Source organism: Tiliqua scincoides, chromosome 4 (genome assembly GCF_035046505.1).
Source record: "Tiliqua scincoides isolate rTilSci1 chromosome 4, rTilSci1.hap2, whole genome shotgun sequence".
Lineage (NCBI taxonomy): Eukaryota > Metazoa > Chordata > Lepidosauria > Squamata > Scincidae > Tiliqua > Tiliqua scincoides.
The window spans coordinates 2,712,993-2,737,954 of NC_089824.1; the positions used below are offsets into that span (position 1 = coordinate 2,712,993).

Genomic DNA, 24,962 nt, shown 5'->3' on the forward strand with positions numbered 1-24,962 from the left:
GGGGGGGGGAATTTGGCAAACACTCCCTGGATTTTTTAAAGCAATTCCCTCTGTTGCTACCACATCTGCCCCTGTGTGAGAGAGCGAGTGAGCGACTGAGAGCTCCACCTTGCTGCACATGTTCTGGCTACAGAGATTTTCGGCTCTCCCCTCCCCTCTTCAGCCTCTTTGCTGGCTGAGGGGCTCCAGGAGTGTTACTGTGCCTTTGCAAGGGGAACCTCTTCCAGGGCTCCAAGGCTATTTCCCTGCCTGGGTGAGGCAGAGCCTTTCTGCAGCGTTTTGGGTTGCCTGGAGATGGAGCGAGATGCCAGTGCAGGCAAGGGAGGCAAAGGTGTGTGTGACTTTAAGTTCCCCCACCCCATTCGCGTTGAGACAAATCCGCAGATAAAAAATCCATGGATAAATAGGCTGCACCTGTACATTAATTATTTTTTTCCCAGTCCACAACAGTGTCAGAGAGAAGATGTGATCCTCCTGCCAAAAAGTTTGGACACCCATTTTAACTGGCTGTAGAGTCTTTTGAGCATGCTCAGAAGCTGCCAAGGAAAATGCATGGAAAGTGAAACTGAGCCACAGTGCAAGTTTACTCACAAGTAGGTGACCATGCCTTGGTTCACTGGAAAGGGCAGGCTGAGAGGAAGGCAACGCCACAAAAATTGTCCAGATCCAATGAGTGCAGGCCCCAAAAAAACCGAAGAAGGAAGTCCCTGCCTCCAAACTGATAAATGTATTGAGCCCTATGGAAAGCGAAACTCAGCTACCTGTTTGCGTTTACTCACAAGTAAGCAAATGTTTAATGGTTCCTTGCTTTATTGGTGGTTTTCTTTTAATTGCATTGTAAAACCAGTTTGTTTCCATAGCAATTCAATGATATGTTCAATTCTGTTGGTTCAAGTTGCTATCTTCTCAATGTTTTAATTTGTTTGTGTCTGGCAGCACTGAGTTCACTGTAGTTGTTCATACATGTAGCAGGCAAATCTTAAATGGCTCCTGTAAGATTAATTCCAGTAGATGACTATGTAGTTGTGCTCTTTGGGGATGTGTTTTATGCCTGTTTTATTCCTGTGGTTATGTCTGTTGACAGTCACAGGGATAAAACACATATATGCCAGGGATAAAACACATATATGACAGGGATCACACATGATAAATATGCTTTAAAATTGATTAAAATATTACCACAGATACTCAAGCATAAGTCAATCTCACAGATAAGTTGAGGCAGGTCTTGAGCCAAAAATCACGGAATTTTCTATGACCTACAGATAAGTCTGGGGAAGGTTGAACTAAGGGGGGTGTTTTATTTTTGTCTGATTTTACTCAAGGCCAGATTCTAAAAAATAAGCTACCAGTAATTGTTACCTAAGAACTGTACAGTCTCTAATTTATTAAAAACATAGTAAAAGATAAGATACATTTTTATTCTTTTTTAATTCTGGTCTTCACCACCTTTTTGTAAACGCTATCAAAGTAAGTGCACTGTAAACATCATCATTGGCATCCTTCAGTCTCGAAAGACTATGGTATTGCACTCTGAATGGTGGTTCTGGAACAGCGTCTAGTGTGGCTGAAAAGGACAATTCGGGAGTGACAATCCCTTCCACACTGAAAGCAAATGTAGTCTGTCCCTGGTCTGTCTCCCTGGCTACGGGCCTTCCTTCTTTGCCTCTTTGCCTCAGTTTGTTGGCCAAGTGTCTTTTCAAACTGGGAGAGGCCATGCTGCACAGCCTGTCTCCAAGCAGGACACTCAGAGGCCAGGGTTTCCCACTTGTTGAGGTCCATCCCTAAGGCCTTCAGATCCCTCTTGCAGATGTCTTTGTATCGCAGCTGTGGTCTACCTATAGGGCGCTTTCCCTGCACAAGTTCTCTATAGAGGAGATCCTTTGGGATCCGACCATCGCCCATTCTCATGACATGACTGAGCCAACACAGGCGTCTCTGTTTCAGCAGTGCAGACATGCTGGGGATTCCAGCTCATTCCAGGACTGTGTTGTTTGGAACTTTGTCCTGCCAGGTGATGCCGAGGATGCGTCGGAGGCAGCACATGTGGAAAGCGTTCAGTTTCCTCTCCTGTTGTGAGCAAAGAGTCCATGACATGCTGCAGTACAGAAGTGTACTCAGGACGCAAGCTCTGTAGACCTGGATCTTGGTATGTTCCGTCAGCTTCTTGTTGGACCAGACTCTCTTTGTGAGTCTGGAAAACGTGGTGGCTGCTTTACCGATGTGTTTGTTTAGCTCAGTATCGAGAGAAAGTGTCGGAGATCGTTGAGCCAAGGTACACAAAGTCATGGACAACCTCCAGTTCATGCGCAGAGATTGTAATGCAGGGAGGTGAGTCCACATCCTGAACCATGACCTGTGTTTGATGCAGGCTGATTGTCAGTCCAAAGTCTTGGCAGGCCTTGCTAAAACAATTCATGAGCTGCTGAAGATCTTTGGCAGTGTGGGCGGTGACAGCTGCATCGTCGGCAAAGAGGAAGTCAGGCAGACATTTCAGCTGGACTTTGGACTTTGCTCTCAGTCTGGAGAGGTTGAAGAGCTTTCCGTCTGATCTGGTCCGGAGATAGATGCCTTCTGTTGCAGTTCCAAAGGCCTGCTTCAGCAGGACAGCAAAGAAAATTTCTAACAAGGTTGGTGCAAGAACACAGCCCTGCTTCAATTTGCCTCAGATGTCAAAGGGGTCTGATGTGGTGCCATCAAAGACTACAGTGCCCTTCATGTCCTCGTGGAAAGACCTGATGATGCCTGGGAGCCTGGGTGGGCATCCGAACATGGGGAGAATCTTGAAGAGGCCGTCTCTGCTGACCAGGTCGAAAGCCTTTGTGAGATCTATGAAGGCTATAAAGAGTGGCTGTCGTTGTTCCCTGCATTTCTCCTGCAGCTGTCTAAGGGAGAATACCATATCAGTGGTGGACCTGTTGGCTCGGAATGTGCACTGCAATTCTGGATAGATGCTCTCTGGATAGAGCCACATTAAGTTCTTCTAGGGTTGGTTCACTGTCAAGCTCCTCCAACACATGCAGGCACTCAGTGTTGTTCAGTGCTTCTTCGGTAACTACATTTTCACTGGAATACAGCTCAGAGTAGTGCTGCACCCAGCGTTCCATCTGCTGCACCCGCTCCTGGATGACCTCGCCTGTGGCAGACTTCAGAGGGGCAATTCTCTTCTGTATTGGACCTAGGGCCTGCTTGATACCATCATACAGCCCCTTGATATTGCCTGTGTCAGCTGCTATCTGTATCTGGGAACAGAGTTGGAGCCAGTAGTGGATTGGCTGCTTGTGGCTCCCCTCTGTTTTGGAGGCAGTCCTGGATCCCCTGCTGTGTGTGTTTTTGCCTGGTTTGTTTTCCTCTCTGGTGCTGATTGTGGGGGCAGGGTGGTGAGTGGAGGGCCCTGTGTCCCTGGACTGGCTGCCTGTGGCTCCCCCCTGTTTTCGAGGCAGTCCTGGACTGTAAACAACATACAAGTAAAATAGTGGTTCCTAACCTGGGATTCATGTACCCCCAGGGACACTCAACAGGACTTTTAAGGATACTTGAAAAAGAACTGAATAATGGCAGGAAAAGGCAGGTAATGCTCCAGAATGCCTTGAAGGGCCAGCAAGGCAGGAAGGGATGTAGCTAGTTACATCCCTTCAGTTTTGTACAGTTTGTACAGTTTTGTACAAACTGTACAGATGTACAGTTTTGGCCTTCAGGAGGGAGGGCAGAAAAGAGAAATACCTAAGAATCTCTTGTTTATTTAGCCAAGTCTAACTGATTTTTTTTAAGCTAAGCAGAATCAATATTCCAGAGAATGCACATAAAGTTCCTTTCTCCTTCTAGAGAAGCTCAAAATGAGATTTGAGAAAGTATCAGCCAAAAAAAGGATCAAATGGCAAAGAAACGCTTCAAGGAAAACTCTGCTCTTCAAGGAAAAAATCAGCCTTCACAATACTCCCTTCAGGAACAGAATGGGTAGGGGGGACACAACCTGTGCATCCTCAATGCCCATTTCTATGAAAGCATTAAGGTGGTGTGTTTCCAACATGTCTTTTCCATCAGGGCAAGCAGTACTGTACTCAGTAATGAACAAACCACCACACACCCCCCAAAAAAGAGGGATCCTGAACTCCACTTGCTAAAACCTCCAGGCTAGAGATACTGGAAACAAAGGGTCCAGGATGGAGGTGCTGAAGTCTGCAAACCCTGAGCTGGAGAGCCTGGAGGAATTTGCCTCTCCCACATACCCAACCTTGCATTCCCCTGAGCCTGCAAATTGGTGCCCAATGAGCCAAGAAATATACCCCTGTACAATGGAACGACACAGGAGTGCAGGGCTACATCCTGGAGAGTTTCCCCTTTAAACTCATCTCCGTTCCAGGCAGGGATGTGGTGGTGGGGAGCTGCAGTCTAAAGCCTGAAGCAACTGGAGACCTTAGTCCTCTGCTGGCCCTGACACTGGGAAGCTGTCCACTTGGTGCTCTCCAGGGTCCTGCAGTTCCAGCTGCTCTTGGACACCCAACTCAAAGGAAAAGGTGTGGAGAATCCACAGCATCTCTCCCCCCCCCCCACTAATCCCTCCATGATTAGTTGCTTTCTCCCCTTATTGCTAGATTGCATTAAACTTCACCCTGCCACTGACTTTTCTGGAGGCAATAGATGGGAGTATATTTTAAATTAATTTTACTGCACTTTTGTAATATTTTTGTTTTAAATAGATTTATAAGCGACTCGGGGGCCATTTCTACAAATTTATGAAGATAATTTTCACTCTCTTGATAAGGTTAAATTTACACCTGCTATTTCCATATTAATTCACATTGCTAAGTGGATCTAATTTTCTTCCGTTCTTCTATCTAGTGTGTGCGGCCTTTCCTAATGCAATTTCCCCCCTCACTAAATCACTGTGATCGGGAGTCATGATCGAGTTAAATTAACTTAAATTAATTTACTTAATAAGAGCTCCAATGAGGTTAAGATTTATTGATTGTGCTTCCTTCTCACTCCTCCCCCTTTATCTCTTCTGGGAGGTTTTTTGCTCTCTTGCCATCTACATTCCATTGTGGGGCTGCAAGGGAGTGGGGCTGCCTGGGCTTCATCAGTGGTGGTTCAGGAAACGTGTGGGGTTTTCTTGGAGTTCAACATAGTCGTGCCTTAAGGGATCGGCTGTGATCAAAGCCTTGGGGATCATTTGAGTTGGTTCCTCTGATTTCTGGAGTGGTGTATTGATAATTAGGTCTATAGTGTGCCTGCCAGTTCCTGCACTTTAGGGTAAAACCAGAGCACAAGAAAAGTACTGCAAAGGATTGATTTGATCATCCAGATTTCCTGAACAATGGGCATAACTGAACCATGTAATAAAGCCTTGAGTGCCCTTTACTGGGATAGAAAGGCGAGATAGAATTCTATAAATAAATAATAAAGGCTTAAGAAGCTTCTATGAAGTGAACTAAGCGGTGTACGAAACTTGACAGTAGTGGAAACTGATCATAAATTTATTGTAGCTATCCCTGCTGACTGGGCCACATGGCGCCTTCTAAACTGGTATCAAGACGAGAGCAAATGTCCACCCCGGCATGGTGTCTTTTCCAGTGGCTGCTGCTGATGTCTTTTCTACATCACTTTTTAGGCTGTAAGTCCTTTGGGGACAGGGAGCCATTTATTGATTTATTTTACTATGTAAACCGGTGTGAACTACTCTGGCTGAAAAGTGGTATATAAGTATTCTAAATAATCATAATAATATTTGGGTGAACCTTAGAAGGTAACTGTGATAGGTATAATAAGCTGTGCATGAAACCAGCTGCAGGATTATTATATATGGAGCACCACACAGTAGCAGGTATGGAAGTAATAATTTAAGCAAAATTGTTACCAGTTGCACCATGTGTACCGATGTCGCAGAGCAGCTTGGGTTCTGGGTCCCTCCGAGAAAGATCCCACTGGTGATTGCCAAGCAGTTTCAGATGGATGAAGAAAGTCCTTGGGGTCCCTCCCAAATCTACTCATGGCTCTAAAATGTTAAAAAATCAGCCCCATGAATTAAGTCAGGAACTGGCTGGGAGCAAGGGTGGTTTCAGATTGGTGAGATCTGCCCCAACAGACAGTCCCTGCAACCTCACAAACCACGTGCCAGTGGTCTGCCAAGCACATCACATCTGCTTTCCACATTCTTCAGATGAAACTGAGGCAAGTGCTGAAAGGACTTGGATGGAAACTGATGACAGAACTTTCTGGCCTCTCTCTCCAGGCTCTGTTTAAGAAACATCCGGTGTCAAGTTGTGGCACTTTGTGGCACTTTTGTCCAGACTGCTCACGGAACATATGGGTCTCTCACACACAAACAAAGGGGGGGGCAAAAGCCCCCTCTCCCCTCCAGCTCTCAGATAAACAGCCAGTGCAGTGCTGGATGAGGTAACTGAGGGAGAGCAGTCATTCTGACAAGCCTGTCTGAGGCGCACAAAGGAAGAGGCAAGTGTTTCTGTTGAGATAGGTTTCCTTTAGCAGGCTTAAGTGAAGGAGCAAGAGTCAATCGATACAACTGATGGAGGCTGAGCAGGAGAGCCACTTGGTGAACAGGACCAAACCTCAGAACGGAAGCCAAAGCAGCCTCCGGGTTCACGGCGGATCCTGGTCCCAGAGGAAGAGGCCTTATCAGAAAGCATCAGGCACAGTATTGCCCTGGGATTTACTCTTAAATGAAGTTTTTGGTGCTGTCACAGGAAACGAGGGTATCAAATTAATTTTGCTAAAGGTAAGTAAGATGAAGATACAATAGACCAGCAATTTTCAACCTTTATCATCCGGCACACTGACAAGGCACTAAAACTGTCAAGGCGCACCATCAGGTTTTTGATAATTGCCAAGGCACACCATGCTGCCAGTGGGGGCTAACAGCCCTAGTGACCCTACTAATAAATGATCTTCCCTCAAATTCCTGTGGCACACCTGCGGACCACTTGCGGCACACCAGAGTGCCACGGCACAGTGCTTGAAAATGGCTGCAATAGACAATGGAACACAAGACAGCTAGAAATGAGATACGAGATACTCGTATTAACACCACAAATATTTACAGATGCAACAGTCAGTCACCCCACCCAACTCCTTCACGCTCTGATCTTGATGCGGAAAAGTAGCAGTAGAAATGGAATAACTGAATGAAGAGCAAAATAAATGACCAAAATAAACTTTAAAAGGAGCCTCTTTGCCCAGTGAACAGAGATTATGTTCATTTACATCATGCCCCCCCACCACTACCTTCTCCAACTTCATATATAGAGCCCTATGCGCTACATAAAGCTATGCTCCAATAAAAGCAATATTTGGGGGGGTGTGGGGGGGTAATCAATTGTTTTAGAAAGGTAATAAATGCTACACTCTAATTTTGGATTCCTTAAATAGCAACTGTTTTGACACTATCAAGTATTACTAAATTGCTGCGAACAGAAGTTTCCAGATAAAGCATCTGGTTCTTCATTTTCAAACTGTTTTTGAACTGAAACAAATACTGAATAATCAGCTTTTTAAAAAAGGAATATCAGCATTTTCTTTCATTTTGCCAAGTAATCGAGGATGTTTATTCTATTTGATTTGAAAAATTTATTCCCTCCCCCCCCCAACATCTTTGCAAGCCAGCTGCTAGTCACATTTGTAGAAATGTGTAATATTTCAACACTTTTAAACAAATTACTTGCAATTGCAACTGGTCATCCACTGAAGGGCTTTTGTAACAAAGATTTGAAAAACAAGATGACAACCTGTAACAGATCTAGGAAAAAAATAGAGAATGTTCAAGAATGGAAAAGGGAAAGTTTAAAGGGGGGAAAGAAGGAAAAACTTGGTACTACTTTGAAGTTTATCTACATCTAAGCTGAAGTCATACTTGGAAATGCTTATTTTCTGGGGGGGGGGGGGGAGGATTTCCCACCTTGAAAAAGAGTGAGTTTACATGAAAGCAGCAGCAGGCAAGGCTTATTTATACACAATTTATACACAATTTATACACAATATCTGATTTTTCTCTGTAAACCGCTTTGTGAACTTTTAGTTGAAAAGCGGTCTATAAATACTGTTAGTAATAATAATAATAATAATAATAATAATAATAATTTATGAAACCAAAAGATCAAACTAAATTACTTTACTAGGTTTTTCCTACTGTTTCCAACCCCCAGCATATTCTTCCCTTGCTTATGCAGTCCCCATTTTCCTTCCTTTTCTCTGATACCACCTTTTTATCTAGAACAGGGGTGTCCAAACGTTTTGGCAGGAGGGTCACATCATCTCTCTGACACTGTGTTGGGGGCCGGGGGGGAAAAAGAATTAATTTACATTTCAAATTTACATAAATGAATATATTAGAGATGGAACTTATAAAAATAAATGAAGGTCTCACAATAGCTCAAGGCCTATAAAAGGCTTTGCACAAAGCAAAGCCGGCCTTTCCTTCACTGTCGCTGCTGCATCACAGACGAGAAACAGCAAGCAGTGGAGGGAGTCCTTGTCCCATAGCTCTCACAAGAGATCAAACAGTTGCCCTCACGCTGAGAGCAGTTGCGTTGGGCCAGTGTGGACTCCAGCAAGTCTCCAGAGGGCCAGAGGCTCATTGGAGACTAGGGGCTCCCTGCAGGTCGAATTGGGAGTCCCCAAGGGCCACAAGTCGCCCCCAGGCCGAGGTGATGGCATCTGGCCAGGATGCCTTTAAAAGGGGATTGGACAGATTTCTGGAGCAAAACTCCATCACAGGTTACAAGCCACGATGGGTATGTAAAGCCCGAGATTAGCGGGTCACTCTTCATGAGGGTCAGGTAGGAATTTTTTTCTGTCATTCCAATTGGCCGTTGATGGCAATTTTTTCACCTACCCCAGACAGGCAAGGGAGGGATGGTGTGTTCAGTAGGTTTCATGTTTTAAAAACTGGTCACTTCTGTTTAATAACATGGCCCAAATTAAACCCAAGACGCAGTCTGGTGTCTTCATTGGGGGATGTGAGGGTAAATAGAATGCCAGATGCAGGGGAGTGGCAGTGAGATGCAAGAATCCTGTGTGCTCCCCAAGGCATCTGATGGGCCACTGTGAGATACCCCAGATGCTGCTGTGAAAAGCTCGACTGAATGGGCCCTGGGCCTGATCCAGCAGGACTCTTTTTATATTCTTATTGTCCCCACTGAGAAGCCAACCCAGAAAAGGGGGGTCTTTCAGCAAAAGATAGTGATAATTCTTCCCATTCCCTCCCCCATTTTTCAGAAGGGTTTTCTCTCTCACAAACTCAGGCAGTGCTCAGTGCCTGGCTGCCACCGCCTTGACTTAGCACCCCTCTACTCCTTCCAGCCAGAACAGCACAGGAGCTGGAGTGCACACTGCTCAACAGGGAACAGAAGCTCCTCCCATGCAGAGCACTTTCAGAGACTGAACACTTGGAGGAGGCAGCCCTGGGGATCCTCCTCCCATATTCCTTCTAACCTGGGATTGGGAAGGGTCACTCCAGGGTCCCCTCCCCTTCCAGCCATCCGTCCTTCTGACTGCCAGTGTAGCCAGCATCTCTTTTTCTGCCACTTACTTCCTCTCAAACACTAGGAAGCACTCAGCGTGCCAGTCACTGTGCTACAGTCCACTGCACAGCACATGCAAGTACATGCGTACCCAGCAGCAAGTGAACAGGGGAAGTTCATGCCCCTGAGGTTTACAGACTTTCCCCATGCCCCTGAAGGGAAGAGCCTACCCTATTATTTACTTGAAATATTAAGTATTTCCTGCTTTCCAGGTTAAAAACCTTGTGCAGCAATACAATAAAAGAATAATGAAAAGCAGAAAAAACAAAACAATTTCAGAGTAAACAGCAGAAAATTAAGAACTCAGAACTACACATTTAGCAAAAAGCTTTCTGGAATAAAAGGTCTGAAATAGCCTATCAAAAGCAGCTAGTAGAGGGCTCTGGTGACGTTCCCTGGGGCACACGTTTCAAAGCAGCGACACCACTACAAAGAAAACCATCCCTGATCCTGTCCAATTAAAACTAGTGTCAATGTTGAGCCAGAGAGCAGGGCAGGCAAGGTGGATTGCAAAGCTCAGGCAGGATCATGGTCTTCAGGCAGAAGATAGACCTCAGGATAAGCCAGACTGGCAGGGCAGGGCTAAAAACAGCACCTTGAATAAGGCCCAGAAACAAATTGGCAATCAGTGATAAAGGGAATTGGAGGGATACACACCAGACTCCTACAGCAACCAACTGTCTACATTCTGCACCAGCTGAAGCTTCTGAGCTGTCTTCCAGGGAAGCCCACTGCACTAGACATCGCCAACGCATGCACAACCAGCCAAAACAAATCCTTGGTCTAGTTCCACAAAATCTTTTGTACGGCTTATCAGAAGGGAGAACTGCTTTGTCATCGGCAGTGACACCTTGGTGAAAAAGAAGTTTTCTGTAACATGACATGATCCCAAATCCACAAGAAAGAGTACCTGGACGCTGAGAGCCGCCTGGTCTTCCAGCTGTGAGCAGAGCTGCCAAAAGATGCTGCGGAGCCCAAAGGAGAAGCCACAGTCTTTTTCACTATCCTGTAGCGAGTATTTACCACTTTATTGGCCGTGGGGCTTGTGACAAGGAGGAAACTGGAGCCTGTAAATTAAGAACAGAAAAATAATTGATATTAATACTGGCCTGAAACTCATAGGGGTGACAACACTGGTATCAAGAACAAAGGGGACCTGCTTTGAGATTCTTACCTCTGGACCCCTCTATGCTTCAGAGAATAAAATCCAGGCCTTCTCCAAACTGCACATGAATGTACAGACGGAACTGTTGTTGTTGACACTGACCAAGGTCACAGCAGCCTGCACACAGCAGTGAAGACAGTGAGTGGCGCCACAGGCCTTCCCCACTTCAGATCTCACCTCTCCACAGGTGGCCCCCATGAAACCACTATCACCTCAGTCTCAGACTTCCCCTCTTACTTTACAGATTGTCATAAGGATAACATCTATTGTCATCTTACTTTACAGATTGTCATCAAGATAACATCTATTAAGTGCTTCCACATTTTTCCAAGAGTGATCAAATATCATCACCCTCCTCCCCACCCCAAAATACATTTTGCTTAGGAGTGAAGAGAATGTTCTACTTTGTGGCAGTACTTACAAGTGCTTTTGCACACCTGGAGCAAAGTCCAGTTCATAGAAACTGCCTTCCAAACCATTCAACAGAGAACTGTCAGTCTGACCTAAAATCTGGAGGAAAGTTGAAGTATTTAATTTCGGGATGAGTGGGGGTGCAGGTTAAGCCAATGGCTTTCGAACAAGAGAATAGGTGTCCATCAATCCCACTGAGAAGATGAAAAATCACAAAAGGATTTGGAAGATGAGAGGGAGGCTGAACACAGTCAGTGTGTTCAGTGCCAGAGAGCTATTTGTCAGAGAAAGAGGCCGCCAAGGGAGACTGCAGTACTGTCCTCCTTGGCAGTCTTTGAGAAAATGCTGAGCAGGCACTCTTCAGAGGGAAGCTTTATATGGGATTGGCCTACACAGTCCCCTGAATGTGCTCACTGGGATCGGGTCACACTGTCTCTTGACAGCTCCCTAAGAGCCCATGTTAAGCAGTGCATGCCGACTCACACAGTCGCACATGTGCCATAAAGTATGTTTGCAAGCACTTAGTGCTGGTTGGGTACCAGGCTAGCACCAGTGGATAGCTCCGCAGTTACCGGAACCACTGGGCGGCAGAGAGGTAGGTGGGGGCGTGGGGGGGGGGAGGCGGGGAGGAGGTGTTCCGGGGTAGAGAGCGGGGCAGGAGGAGAGTGGGACTGGTGGAACTCAGCTCTACCGGATCCTGAGCCCTGCGTTGGGCCGTGTAGTCCAAGACGGAACTCTTTGATTCTGTGGCAGATCCAGAGCTGGCGCAGAATCAAGCAGCCCCATTGCAGGGATGAATGTCCCATTTCCCCAAGGCGCCACCAGTGGCTGTCCGGTTGCGCTTAGGTTGCCATGGCAGCCCCACACGCCAGGCAGTTCAAGACTGACCTGCCCAGCCTCTGCTCGATCTGGTCCCAACAGGTCTTCAGCAGTCTCTTGTGGGCTGCTTCTCACGGCCTGCGCTTGTGAGGGTGAATGCACAGGTCCAACCAACACTTCAGCCCAGCCAGTCTGCCTCTTCCACAACCTTCGACACAAACCTTATTTGTGCTTTGCCAACATCTAGTGCGTTCCTCAAAGTGAACGCAACACACTCACTGCATTCAAAGGATTATTAGCTAAGCCCCACCATCGTAATTGTGGTGCAACTCTCCCCATGGCACCAGCTCCCATGTCTAAAGCTCTGTTGGTTCACCAGTATCCAGTGTCACAACAAACATGAGCCATGCTTTTCATTACTTACTCCCACACACTTCCATTTGTTCCCTGGATCAGATGAGCACAGTTAAGTCTTCTCCAGTGCTTTTCCAAAGAAGCCTATAACCACTTCCTTTGTTCTCCCATTTTCAGAAATGCTCTTTGAGCAGTGGCATAGCACTTGGCTCACCCATCTGAGTTATTTGGAACAATCCACTCTGAATGCACTTCATTGTGATGCACAGAGGCCCATGCTGTAGGCTAGATAACAACCCTTCCCCAGGAGAGAGATGACAACTTTCTGGTCTCCCCCACTGATAGTATACTCAGGAGGTGCAGCAGGGAGGAGGCCTTGCCTGCTCTCCCAAAATATTATGGATCCTTCCTCTTGTGCTGAGGATGTCTTTGGACACAGTCTGCACTCAGTTAGAAAGAATACCTTTCATCGGTGACATCGACACTCCCAAACAGATTTATGTATTTAATCATTTCTACTTGCACAATATTTTGCAATATGATCTACACACCATTTTTTCTGCTGAATGCTCTGTGCAATTAACAGCTATATGTTTGATTCTGTTTCTTCTTCTTCTTGATAGCCAGCAATTTTTTTCACAGCTTTAAGGAATGCATCTAATTGCCTGACTTTTATAACATACAGCTATAACTGCCCAGATAATTAAAGCTGACACTACATGCTGAGACTAAGTCTGCTGGTTTTATAACTGATTTGAAGAGATGACTTCCCCCCATCTTGGGAATCCTCTAATTAAAATTATTGCAAGGTGGAAAAAAAAAAAAGAGGCCCATATTTTTCCCCCCGAATTTCTTCAGGCTGCCTTGGGGAAGGCAACCTTAATATTCCCTGCTAGATAAGTTAGACAACTTCTTAGGGCCATATATCAGAACTAGCAGCAGATAAAAATCCAGAGGCAGCTGCCTGGGGCAGTTCCCTTCTCTCGGGCAGGAGCCAAAATCTGGTTGACAAGTCAGCAGCAGACATCACCGGCTCCAAAAGGTTTTTGTGCCATGTCAAGTGGAATTGCCTCCAGCCAAGCAGGAGTGTTTCCTTTGCAGCAGCACTGGCAGTCTTGGCTATGTAGCAAGCCTGCCAACAACGTGTCTAGTGCTTCTGCAAGGTGTGCTGGCCACTCTGCTGATCCGCAGCCAGGGAGCAGCTAACCTCGCTTTCTGTCACACAGGGTTGCCTCAGGAGTGCCACAGCCGTCTCCGGGAGAGAGCTGCAATGGAACCTCCAGAACTGGATAGTGCGCTGCTCACTGCCAGTTGGGCAGCTAGCTAAGGGCAGCTCAAGCACTCGAAAGCTTTTCCAACTCCTTCTCTTTCTAAGTAATCACTAGTAACTCTCTTTCTCCCCCCCCCACCTTTCCTTGTGCTTTTGCCTACCCAGGCAAAACTCTACCATCTCATCCCTCCTGGCAGAACTGCCCTCCTGCCTGCAGCTTCTTGTGGGTTCAGATTCCAACCTCAGCTTTCAAATCAGAGGAATGGGAAGACCCAGGAGGTTGGGGGTAGACAGTCACAGTATGTCTGTCCAGGAATAGAGGCCCTGGGAAAAGAGCCTTTTGCTTGCTGTCATGGAGCACATTTTGCTCTTCCACCCTGATTCTTTTTTCTTCTTCTTCTTTTTTGCATGCTGGTGAAGACCCAGAAGGATCCCAAAACACCAAGCTCAGCCACAAGGGGTCATTTCCACTTCTGCATTCCACCATGACCTCTGAGATTGACTGGGATACCACATAGGTTGTACCATAAGCAAATGAGAGGTGCACACTCTAGTGTGGGACCTGCATCACTGGCATGTTGGTACCCGGTAAGTCAGAGGGGTTGCCTCATTTTGATCCAAGCCTGGTACAGGTTTGGTATTGGTGGTGTATTGAAAACACTGTGACACTTTTCAGACACAACTTCAAACAGCATGGAACATTCAAAGATCATGCAAGCAGCTTTTAACTGATGAAAGAGTAATTCTGCAAAATCTGAAGGACAAGAAGTCTCGCTTGGTCTTTTAGTACAAAAGACCTGCTGAGTTTTAGGTGGATTAAAGTAATGCGCAGGGCGGTGTGAGCGGTCTGCCCCAGAGTGCAGGCAATAAGGGGGTGAAGTGTCTAAGAATTGTGGTGGTACGTGCCTGACACACACTGGCTGGTCTCAACAGGCCCTTCCATGCTGCCTGAGGATTCAACCCAGGTGTCAAGTATACCACTGGTAACATGTACAGAAGTTCATATCAAAAGACTTATCACAGTATGTGAATAATCTACCTTACCTAGAGATTTGTTTACGTATTTCCATAACTTCTGAACTGCAGACTATGGCTACTGTTGCAACTGTCAGTCATGCCGAGACTTCTATTCCCACCCCCAACCACCACCACCACCAGCCCTCCAACCCTTTGCTCTCTTACACGGAACATTTTTTTTCTTATAAAACATATGCTTCCCCCCCCCCCCGAATGCCCAAATATTTAGAAAAAGTAAAGACAACAGACAGAAAGAGCAGCTGTAAACTCTTTTAGCCACATAGTCCAAGACCTCGAGGGCCTCCAGAGACTGTGGCCACATTTCCACCTAAATTCTCTGGCCCTGAACATGCACCCAATGCACAGACACCAAAATCTGCACAAGACGTTTTGGCAAACTTGCTTTTGGTGACCAGGGATAATCATTAACATCTTGGCCCTTGATGTTAGGTCACACCCTACAAGTCCAAGACACAAACATTTTATTCAAACCTTCTCTTTTCAGTCACTCAGTTTTTTTTTGGTATTGATAATAAGTGCAGGTCATAGGATTGTCTTATTTCAAACTACTATATTCTATTCTAGTTTTTCAGTTTATTGTTTTTAAATACAGGTGCAACCTATTTATCCACGGATTTTTTAATCTGCGGATTTGTCTAAATGCAAAAGGGGTGGGGGAACCGAAAGTCACACACACCTTTGCTTCCTTTGCCCTGCGCTGGCATCTCGATCCATTTCCAGGCAGCCCAAAACACTGCAAAAAGGCTCTGCCTTGCCCAGGCAGGGAAACAGCCCTGGAAGAGGTTCCCCTTGCAAAGGAACAGTAACACTCCTGGAGCCCCTGAGCCAGCAAAGAGGCTGAAGAGGGGAAGGGAGAGCCAAAAATCTCTGTAGCCAGAACATGTACAGCAAGGTGGAGCTCTTTCTCACACAGGGGCAGGTGTGGTAGCAACAGAGGGGATTGCTTTAAAAAACCCAGGGAGTGTTTGCCAAATTCCCCCCCCCCGAGATGGTGCAGACAATCACCGACACAAGCAAATCCCCCCCATGGTGCAGGCAATCACCGACACAAGCAAGCCTTCCCACCAAGCAAAGCATGAGATATAACCTACAATCCTCTCCACAGTTTCCTGGGAATAAGCCCCATTGACTGGAATGGGGCTTACTTCTGAGTAGAAACGCATAGGGCTGGACTCTTAAAAGATCAGCATCCCAACTGTGAAAGAAGCCGGGCAGCTGGCAACAGGGAGGGCTGAGTATGGAGCGGAGGGGAGGGGATTGATAACAGCTGCCTTAGTTTCCTTCCATCCGGAAGTGTCAGGCTGCAGTGTATTTGCGTAGCCCTGTGGAATTTAGCACAACGCGTTTTTTGTTAATCGCGCCGAGTCACGGAACGGAACTAATACAAATAAATAGACTCCACCTGTATCATGATTACAAGACACTCTGAAATTTCTGCAGAATTCAAGGGCAAGGTATTTTAAAACAGTAGCCCCACTTCCTTATGAAACTATGAACATCAATACGTTATTACAAGAACATGGAAATAAAACTGAATTCAATAACAGCACAACACATGAACACAGACAACATGATTCTTCGTCTGAAAAATCACGACAAGCCTGCCAGGAAAGAAAGGCACTGGAGCACTGTCAACTGGAGACGCAGAACTACGGGCTCTGAAAAAGGCTTCCTGAGGAAGGAACTGCAGACCAAGCCAGCTACCAAGGAAACAAAGTGATGCACTTTGCAAATGAGCTTGGTAGCCAAGAGGGCTAGACTTTTTTTTAAACTGAATGTTAGTCTTCATCATCATCAATATCTGAATCTTGCCCTTCTGCTATGAAAGTCACCCCCAGGTGGGTCACGCAGAACACGTGGTCTTGAAAGCACCTCATGCAACAAAGGGGAGCACATGCACTAGGCTGCAGACCCTAGATAAGTTCACATTGGTCTCCATCAACAAAGCTCCGCACCAAGCCAGCATTTCCAGGGTTGTGCAACAGGACAACCGAAAACCATAATTTTGCCAAGTCATTGCCAGGAAGGACCAATAAAAGCAGAACTGCTATAAAGTACATTAAAAGACAAAAAAGGTACATTAAGATAATGTTAAGTCTCGTAATTCCCACAAAAGGCAGAAAGATAAAGCTGCAAGTCTGGGTTTAAGGACCTTCTGTTGCCTTGCAATAAAACATATACTACCTGGGGGGAGGGGAATTGTATTAATCAATTCTCCACAATGTTTCTCTTTTAACTTAAGAACATAAGAACAGCCCCACTGGATCAGGCCATAGGCCCATCTAGTCCAGCTTCCTGTATCTCACAGCGGCCCACCAAATGCCCCAGGGAGCACACCAGATAACAAGAAGACCTGCAAGGCCTCCTGGGAATTGTAGTTTAAGAACATAAGAACAGCCCCACTGGATCAGGCCAGAGGCCCATCTAGTCCAGCTTCCTGTATCTCACAGCCACCCATCAAATGCCTCAAGGAGCACACAACACAACAAGAGACCTCATCCTGGTGCCCTCCCTTGCATCTGACATTCTGATACACACCCATTTCTAAAATCAGGAGGTTGCACATACACATCATGGCTTGTAACCCGTAATGGATTTTTCCTCCAGAAACTTGTCCAATCCCCTTTTAAGGGAATCCAGGCCAGACGCCATCACCACATCCTGCAGCAAGGAGTTCCACAGACTGACCACACGCTGAGTAAAGAAATATTTTCTTTTGTCTGTCCTAACTCTTCCAACACTCAATTTTAGTGGATGGCTCCTGGTTCTGGTGTTATGTGAGAGTGTAAAGAGCATCTCTCTATCCACTCTGTCCATCCCCTGCATAATTTTGTATGTCTCAATCATGTCCCCCCTCAGGCGTCTCTTTTCTAGGCTGAAGAGACCCAAACGCCGTAGCCTTTCCTCATAAGGAAGGTGCCCCAGAGCAGTAATCATCTTAGTTGCTCTCTTCTGCACCTTTTCCATTTCCACTATGCTGTTTTTGAGATGTGGCAACCAGAACTGTACTCCAGGTGTGGCCTTACCATAGATTTGTACAATGGCATTATAATATTAGCCATTTTGTTCTCAATACCTTAATTGTTCTCAATACTGTTCTCAATCTTTCCCCTGTTAAAGATTCTGTGCAAAAGGTTCTGAACTAGATTACTGTGTGAATGAAGACCAGGCATTCAAAGCATGACTTTGAGCACCTCCCAAAATTGTGAAATGTTATTTTACCAAGTTTCTGTGCTGTTCCACCCCTAGACCTCAGGGCAGTTTACAATCTAATACCACCTCACAGAATCATAAAGTCAAACAAAAAATGAAGTTGAGTAAATGACAGTAAGGGCGCAATCCTGAGGAGCCCTTGGGCCAGCACAAGTCCCTCTGTGCCTCCTCATGAGTTGGTTAGGCCAGTGCACGGAGATTGAATTCGACCTCCATGCTGATGGAGGGGTGGGTGGGGAGGAGGCAGAAGGGGGCATTCCAAGGAGGGAGGGAGGGCAGTGGGCGGCCCCGGGGGCAGGCAGGCAGGCTGGGAGTAGGAGGCGGGGCTGGGACCCAGCCCGTTCCCCGAGCAGCACGGAGCGCCTTCAAGCCACTCTGCTCTCCTCAGACTTGCGCCACCTCAGGAGGTGCAAGACTCCTGGCTTACCTGTTCCAGCGCAAGATAGGATTGCGCCCTTAGTAGGTCACATAACTGAAGGACAGACACCTTGGGAGTTCTGTTGTAGATGGGGTTCAGCCCCTTCCCAGGTTGGCAGCCCTGGAGTGCTGCTAAATCGAAACTGAAGTGGTGGCCAAGGGCATCTCCAAACACCTGGTGAAACAGATGCATCCTTTTCCATCAGATGGGTCTTAACCTATACTCATATCTTTATCATCTCAAGACTAAATTATGCAACATGATCTGAAAAGGCTGTCTTTCAAAACTGTTTGGAAGCTTCAGCTAGCACAGCCCATCTCACAACAGTAAGCAAGCTGCCCAGCAAACATTACTCCAGCAACCCCACTTGCCCTGCTATCTCTTGTGCCCAATTCTGAGCACAGACGTTGACCTTAAAAAGTCCTAAATGGCTGGCACACTATGCATCTTAGCAAATGCCTCTGTCCGTCTGTCCCAGTGCAGCTGAGATTATCAAAAGACCCTCTGCATTATATTGTCAGCACAAATGGGACACATACTTAGTGACCAGCTTAGTTTTCCTCCCTGTGGAAAGTTTCCAAGGCCAAGTTTGGAAATTTTTGGTCTTGAGCACCTCTGAGACCCATTTTGAGACCTATTTCTTTGGTTTACTTTCAAGGTTGAACTGGCTCAGTGGTCTAGTCTTAATCTTCTTCCAATAGGGACATGAAAAGAGTGCTAGTTCAGAACAAAGTAAGCCCCACCCTCTTTTAGGACACCCCCCCCCCCCATGTACTATGCTCACCAACAGATACTCAGCAGGTTGCTGCCTCTGAATACAGCTAAGGGCCAGAAGCTGACTTCTCCTCCTCCATAACATCTCCAATCTCATTGCAAAGTCTTCTAAATTGCAAAGTCTCCCCTGTCTTTTTTCTTTAATCATTAAATAATGACAATCCAAGTAAACCAAAATGCAGCTTATGTCAAGTGCACTAATACAAACTAAAGAATGAGAAAGAAAAATCAAGCAAGAATTGTCCATACAAAGAAATGCGAAGGACTGTGAACCTCTAATACCCTGAAGACCCTTCCTGGTGCAGAGTGTCCTTCCAGAATGAATGGGAAATTGCATCTTCTTCTAAGCTACATAGTCTTTCCTTGGAAGATCGCCAATGCCCTGGTCAGAAAACATTCTTGCAGGCGGCTGGAGGCCAGGATCAAAGGGTCATATTTTTTCACTATTTGTAATTAATGCATCATCAGTCAAACCACTTATTACAAACTCTGAGCTCCTGGAATAGAAGCCCAAACAAAAGAATCAGGAAGCATGCCAGAAAGAGTTATGAGTTACAGTTCTCAAAGTACTGCTTATTTCCCAGTTGGACAACGAAGGAAGCCAGTGGGCAACTCTTGCCTGGAAACCAGAAGCAACACCTCTCGCTCCTTCCATGTCCTCAGTGCCACTCCCCACTCCACATGGGTTAGCGTTCTCACAAGTTGGCTATTTTGTACCTGAACAGCAGCACATACTCCCCATTTAGCTCTGGCTCCCTGTGTTCTGCCCGCAGAAAATTCTTAATTGAGTCAGGTGCTGAGCATTCTGCTACTTCCCCCTGCCCATTTCCACCCTGCCATTTTTGGTCTTTTTTTACAACTGCCAGTTGCTGCTAATCAATCAGAAACCCAATCAGATGCTCCCTGACTGCACCCCCCACCCCCACCACCAGCAGCATACACCTGGTACCTCCAACCTAGACAGACACAAGTGGAGATCCCGCATGATTGAGGTCTTTCAGTCTCCCCTCCCGAAAACAGACAAGCGAATGCCTGGTAAAGACTCAATTCGCCAGTGGTAATTGGATGTGGCATTCATACTGGAGCTTCTCCTCTGATATGGCCTGTGCATGAGCTGCAGCATTAACTGCGCTCTGAAAGGGACTCTCCGGAGCAGCTCGGTTTTCTATTATTACTTGCTAGCTGAGGGGTTTTGTGTAGATAATCATGTTATTTAGATAGGATGTTGGTTTAATTCCCTTCATTACAGGCTCCCAGGGTTGTAATTTTTTTTCTCCGCATGATGTATTCCCCGTGGCACATTTCACTCAAATCAAACACTTTACGCTTTTATTACGAACAATGCCCCAGCGTCCCCCGTTATCAGCCCGGCACACACATGCACGCTCCTTGCAGAGATCCAGAGGTCAGTTCTAATGACTAATCGATCTCATTAGCTTTCCTAATTAAAAACTTTACTACCGCAATGGAAGACAAACTACAAAGAAACTGCTTGCATCATATTTGAATGGGATATGAGCACCATTTATCAGTCCAAGACTCACAACTTGTGCACACCAGAGAGTGTGCGGTGCATTGCTGAGGGGGCGCTTTCGTTCCCAGACATCCTTTTCCTCACGAACAAGGAACCACACCCTAGGAGAAAGCAAAAAGGGGGGAGGGAACCAGAGGTCTTCACGCCAACCTTTAGAAAGGGCCTCGAGGAAGCCCTTAAAGGCATGAACACATGTCTAGGCACTAGGAGCAGGGAGCAAAAAGGACTAGCTAGCTAGCTACAGTATTCCAATGGTTCTGGAAGTCGTGGGAGTAAAGACTCCCTTGTGAGGCACACACCACAGTCAACTTTCGACATGCTGGTCACTGCTGGGGATCAGGTCTACCTCTGCTGACATAAAAGCATCAGCTGATTTTGTGGCACTGCTGCTCAGCTCCCTTCATTTCAAACAGTGTATCCTCAACATGCATTTTAGATCAAGAAAAAAGGAATGGCTGTTCCATATCCTTTGCAACCAGTATACTTGCAAACTGTGTAAAAATATGCAGCAACATTTGATTAAAGAAGAGCAAGAGACAGGCTCTTGCCTGGGTTCAAGTGTGCTTCAAAGTCACTAATCTCAGAAACATGGTAGCCAGTGGTGGGAAAGCACTCTGCATATGCTCAAAGGGTTATCTAACTATAGAATACATACAGCAGAGAGCAACCCCATGCCAGGTTGGAAGGTTTAATGTGTTTGCCCTCTCCAAAGTATTAGCAGGAGTTCCTTTTCCAGTTCCTGGGTCATTTTAACCAACTAGATGGCAGAGATGGTATCTGGGATGCTCTACGTCAGGGGTCTCTAAACTTTTTGGTCAAAGGGCCGCATCAAGTATGTGGCACAGTGTTGAGGGCCGGAAAAAAATTAAATATAAAATGTAAATAAATACATTAGAGATGGAACTTAGATGAATGAATAAATAAATGGGCTCAAATGTTCAGGACTTCTCCAAAAACGAACACAGCCCAAGAAATAAAGCACACACTTAAATGGACCCCCATTCCCCCACCCCACAAGCACAACTCTGGTTGTGTTTGATCAACTGGGCCAGAGGCTCTCAGGCCAACTGAGGTTGGCTGCAGGCTGGATAGAGGCTTGCCGCGGGCCACATCTGGCCCCCAGGCCAGGGTTTGGAGACCCCTACTCTAAGTGCAAAACACATGAACCAAGTAATGGCTTCCCCCACTTCACATACCCAAGCTCTAAGAACAAGTTTCAGTCACCGTGCTGGGCAGCCCTGGTTCAATATGAGTCCTCCTGTTGCATTTGAAGGAGAAAAAAAAAAGTGTCTTATCCAGCAACTGCTGATTCCAAAAAGAAATTGTTGAGTCAAGCAAGCCCCAGAACTAGCTGTGTTTCCCATTTGGAACTAGTTCCCTGGGATTGCTGACTCCAGTCAGATACTCCAACGGGAATTAAACCAGATTCAGTGCAAATGGGTTGTAAAAAGAGTTGCGGTACAGCACCTCCAACGGGTGATGACCAAGACAAGGGGATGTTCATTTTTAAAATGTTTTAAATATTCGTTATATTCAGACATCCTCCTTTCTATATAAGATTTTCATGATACAAGTTAAGATACTTTTATCCATACTAGGTGAGCAAAGAAAATGTAACACTCAACAAAGCTATGAGCACATGGTCAAGATTTTATCCATCACTAGGTGTTCAACTTCAGCTCTTTATCCTGAAAGAATTTGAGTTCCTTCATACTGCTTCCTTTTTAAGTGTGGTAGAATTCTTCACTGGTGCATTTTCTGGTGCTCCCTTGCGACACTGTTCTTCCCTCTCCCTTCCCAATGATATTGCACAGTCCACTGGACCACCTCATTACGATGCTTTCCAGTTTACGTTACCTTCTGCTTCACTCCCCTCCACAGGCTGCCATACCCCATTATCCTTACAGTCACAGAGGAGCTATACCGACACACAGCAGGTACGGCAGAATGGTGGCTCCATACTCTGAACTAATTTCCTCTGGGTGTGTACTTATGAATGGCAGAGTCATTTCTTTAGAAGCACAGCAGCAGCGCATTAACCAGAACCCTTGAGGTTCAAGTCATGAATTTTTACAGAAAACGTGTACTACTGACCACAGCTGGAATAGATTTGCTAATTACCAAAGCTCCCAAGGTGATCCTCATCCCCAGAGACAGAAGTCTATTCCCTGATGCACAAGTTTTAAAGCCCAGTCAATGTAAGCATGAAAAAATTTGGCGACAGCAAGAGACACAATGGATTCTTCTTTTGCAAAGAAATACAAAGTATGGAACATCGACAGGTAATAAGTTCTACAAGAAGAACCTAAAGTGATTGACATGAAATGTTAAAGGGAAGGAAGGCAAAAAGCTAACAAAGCTGCGGGGAAAGTCTTAACACTAATGTTTGTACCTTTACTCGGAACTAGTTGCTGATACGATTGATACAGTCTGTGTACTGTGATTTCTTGCCTGGAACTTGGAGCATTTTCTGTAGATTTGTGTGTGCCGTGGCTTAGTGGCATACACTTTGCATGCATGCAGAAGATCCCAGATTCAATCCCTGGCAGCATCTCCAGGGGAAGTAGCTCAAATAGCTGTACTTGGAAACATCTCTCATGGCCAACGATCTTGGAGAGCCACTGTGAGCCAAAACAGACAATACTGCAGCAGACAGACACAGGGGCTGACTCAGCATAAAGCAAGTTTTGTTCTTAAAAATACATATCCTCTCTGAATGGGATCATGTGGCTCACAGGCTAAAAAGCAGGCGATAGTGAGAGAACACAGCATTAGATGAAGGAGGGTAGGTAGCAGAGCCTGAAGGGACTATCCCAGCACTCTTCAAACGTGGGATCTAACGCAAGGCAGGACAAACTTCCCCAGTGCAATGGGAAGGGACCAGGAATCAGTCACACTCATGAGGACAGTGATGAAAAGATAAAATCGGGGGGAGGGGAGAAAGATCAACAAATCAGTTTCCATTTTTCATACTTGTTTTAAAACACAATATTATTCTTCAAAGGGCAAAATCCTAATCCCTTATGCCAGTGTTTTCCAGCACTGGCATAGCGGTGCCAATGGGGCATGTGCTGCATCTTGCAGTTGGGTGTCACTCACAGAGGCCTCCTCAAAGTCAGGGAATGTTTGTTCCCTTACCTCAGAGCTGCATTGCCCTTATGTCAGTGCTGGAAAGCACTGAGAAGCAGATAGGATTGCACTCAAAGGAAACGAAAAACAGTAAAGAGTCATTAATATGCTACTATGAGCACTCAGGGGCAATACAATGTTAGCAGACATCATCAATGCCTTTCCTAATGCCCCAACATGGAATACTGAGCTAAACAAACACATCGGTAAAGCAGCTACCACGTTTTCCAGACTCACAAAGAGAGTCTGGTCCAACAAGAAGCAGACAGAACATACCAAGATCCAGGTCTACAGAGCTTGCGTCCTGAGTACACTTCTGTACTGCAGCGAGTCATGGACTCTCCGCTCACAACAGGAGAGGAAACTGAACGCTTTCCACATGCGCTGCCTCCGGCGCATTCTCGGCATCATCTGGCAGGACAAAGTTCCTAACAACACAGTCCTGGAACATGCTGGAATCCCTAGCATGTATGCACTGCTGAAATAGATGCCTGCGTTGGCTCGGTCATGTCGTGAGAATGGATGATGGCCAGATCCCAAAGGATCTCCTCTATGGAGAACTCGTGCAAGGAAAGCGCCCTACAGGTAGACCATAGCTGCGATACAAGGACATCTGCAAGAGGGATCTGAAGGCCTTAGGGATGGACCTCAACAAGTGGGAAACCCTGGCCTCTGAGCGGTTCGCTTGGAGGCAAGCAGTGCAGCATGGCCTTTCCCAGTTTGAAGAGACACTTTGCCAGCAGTCTGAGGTAAAGAGGCAAAGAAGGAAGGCCCATAGCCAGGGAGACAGACCAGGGACAGACTGCACTTGTGTGGAAGGGATTGTCACTCCCGGATTGGCCTTTTCAGCCACACTAGACGCTGTGCCAGAACCACCTTTCAGAGCGCGATACCATAGTCTTTCGAGACTGAAGATTGCCAATACAACATGGAATCTGCCACCACACAGTCAATGTTGCCATGGGCTCACCACCACAACCCCAAAGACTCTTTCTTGGTTCGTCACCAGCAGTTCAGACTCCATCAGTCTCAGGAGAGAGAGAGAGAGAGAGAGAGAGAGAGAGAGAGAGAGAGAGAGAGAGAGAGAGCGCTTCTTGGAGTTTTTCAATTTCAGAGGCCTGCAGAGGCCCTGCGCAACACAAAGGGGCCTCCAGAGCCTTCCATGAGGCGTCCCAGCATCTGGTAAGCCACTTCTGTTTAGTGACCAAATCATTTAATGACGGGGTTTGTGGAATGCAACCCCTTAAGTGACACACTCCTGTAGTCAGCTTACATTCCATTTGCCAGAGTTTGTGCTCTCT

At 46.3% G+C, this 24,962-nt stretch overlaps 1 protein-coding gene across 2 annotated transcripts in view; it reads right to left on the reverse strand.

The window, feature by feature from the left end:
- ZC3H3 (zinc finger CCCH-type containing 3) overlaps positions 1-24,962 on the reverse strand; it is a 290,941-nt gene that overhangs the window by 189,038 nt on the left and 76,941 nt on the right. For both annotated transcript variants that reach the window (XM_066623326.1, XM_066623327.1), the window contains exon 4: positions 10,447-10,603. In XM_066623326.1, coding sequence (XP_066479423.1) covers positions 10,447-10,603 — 157 coding nt within the window. The remainder of the gene's footprint in view (positions 1-10,446; positions 10,604-24,962) is intronic.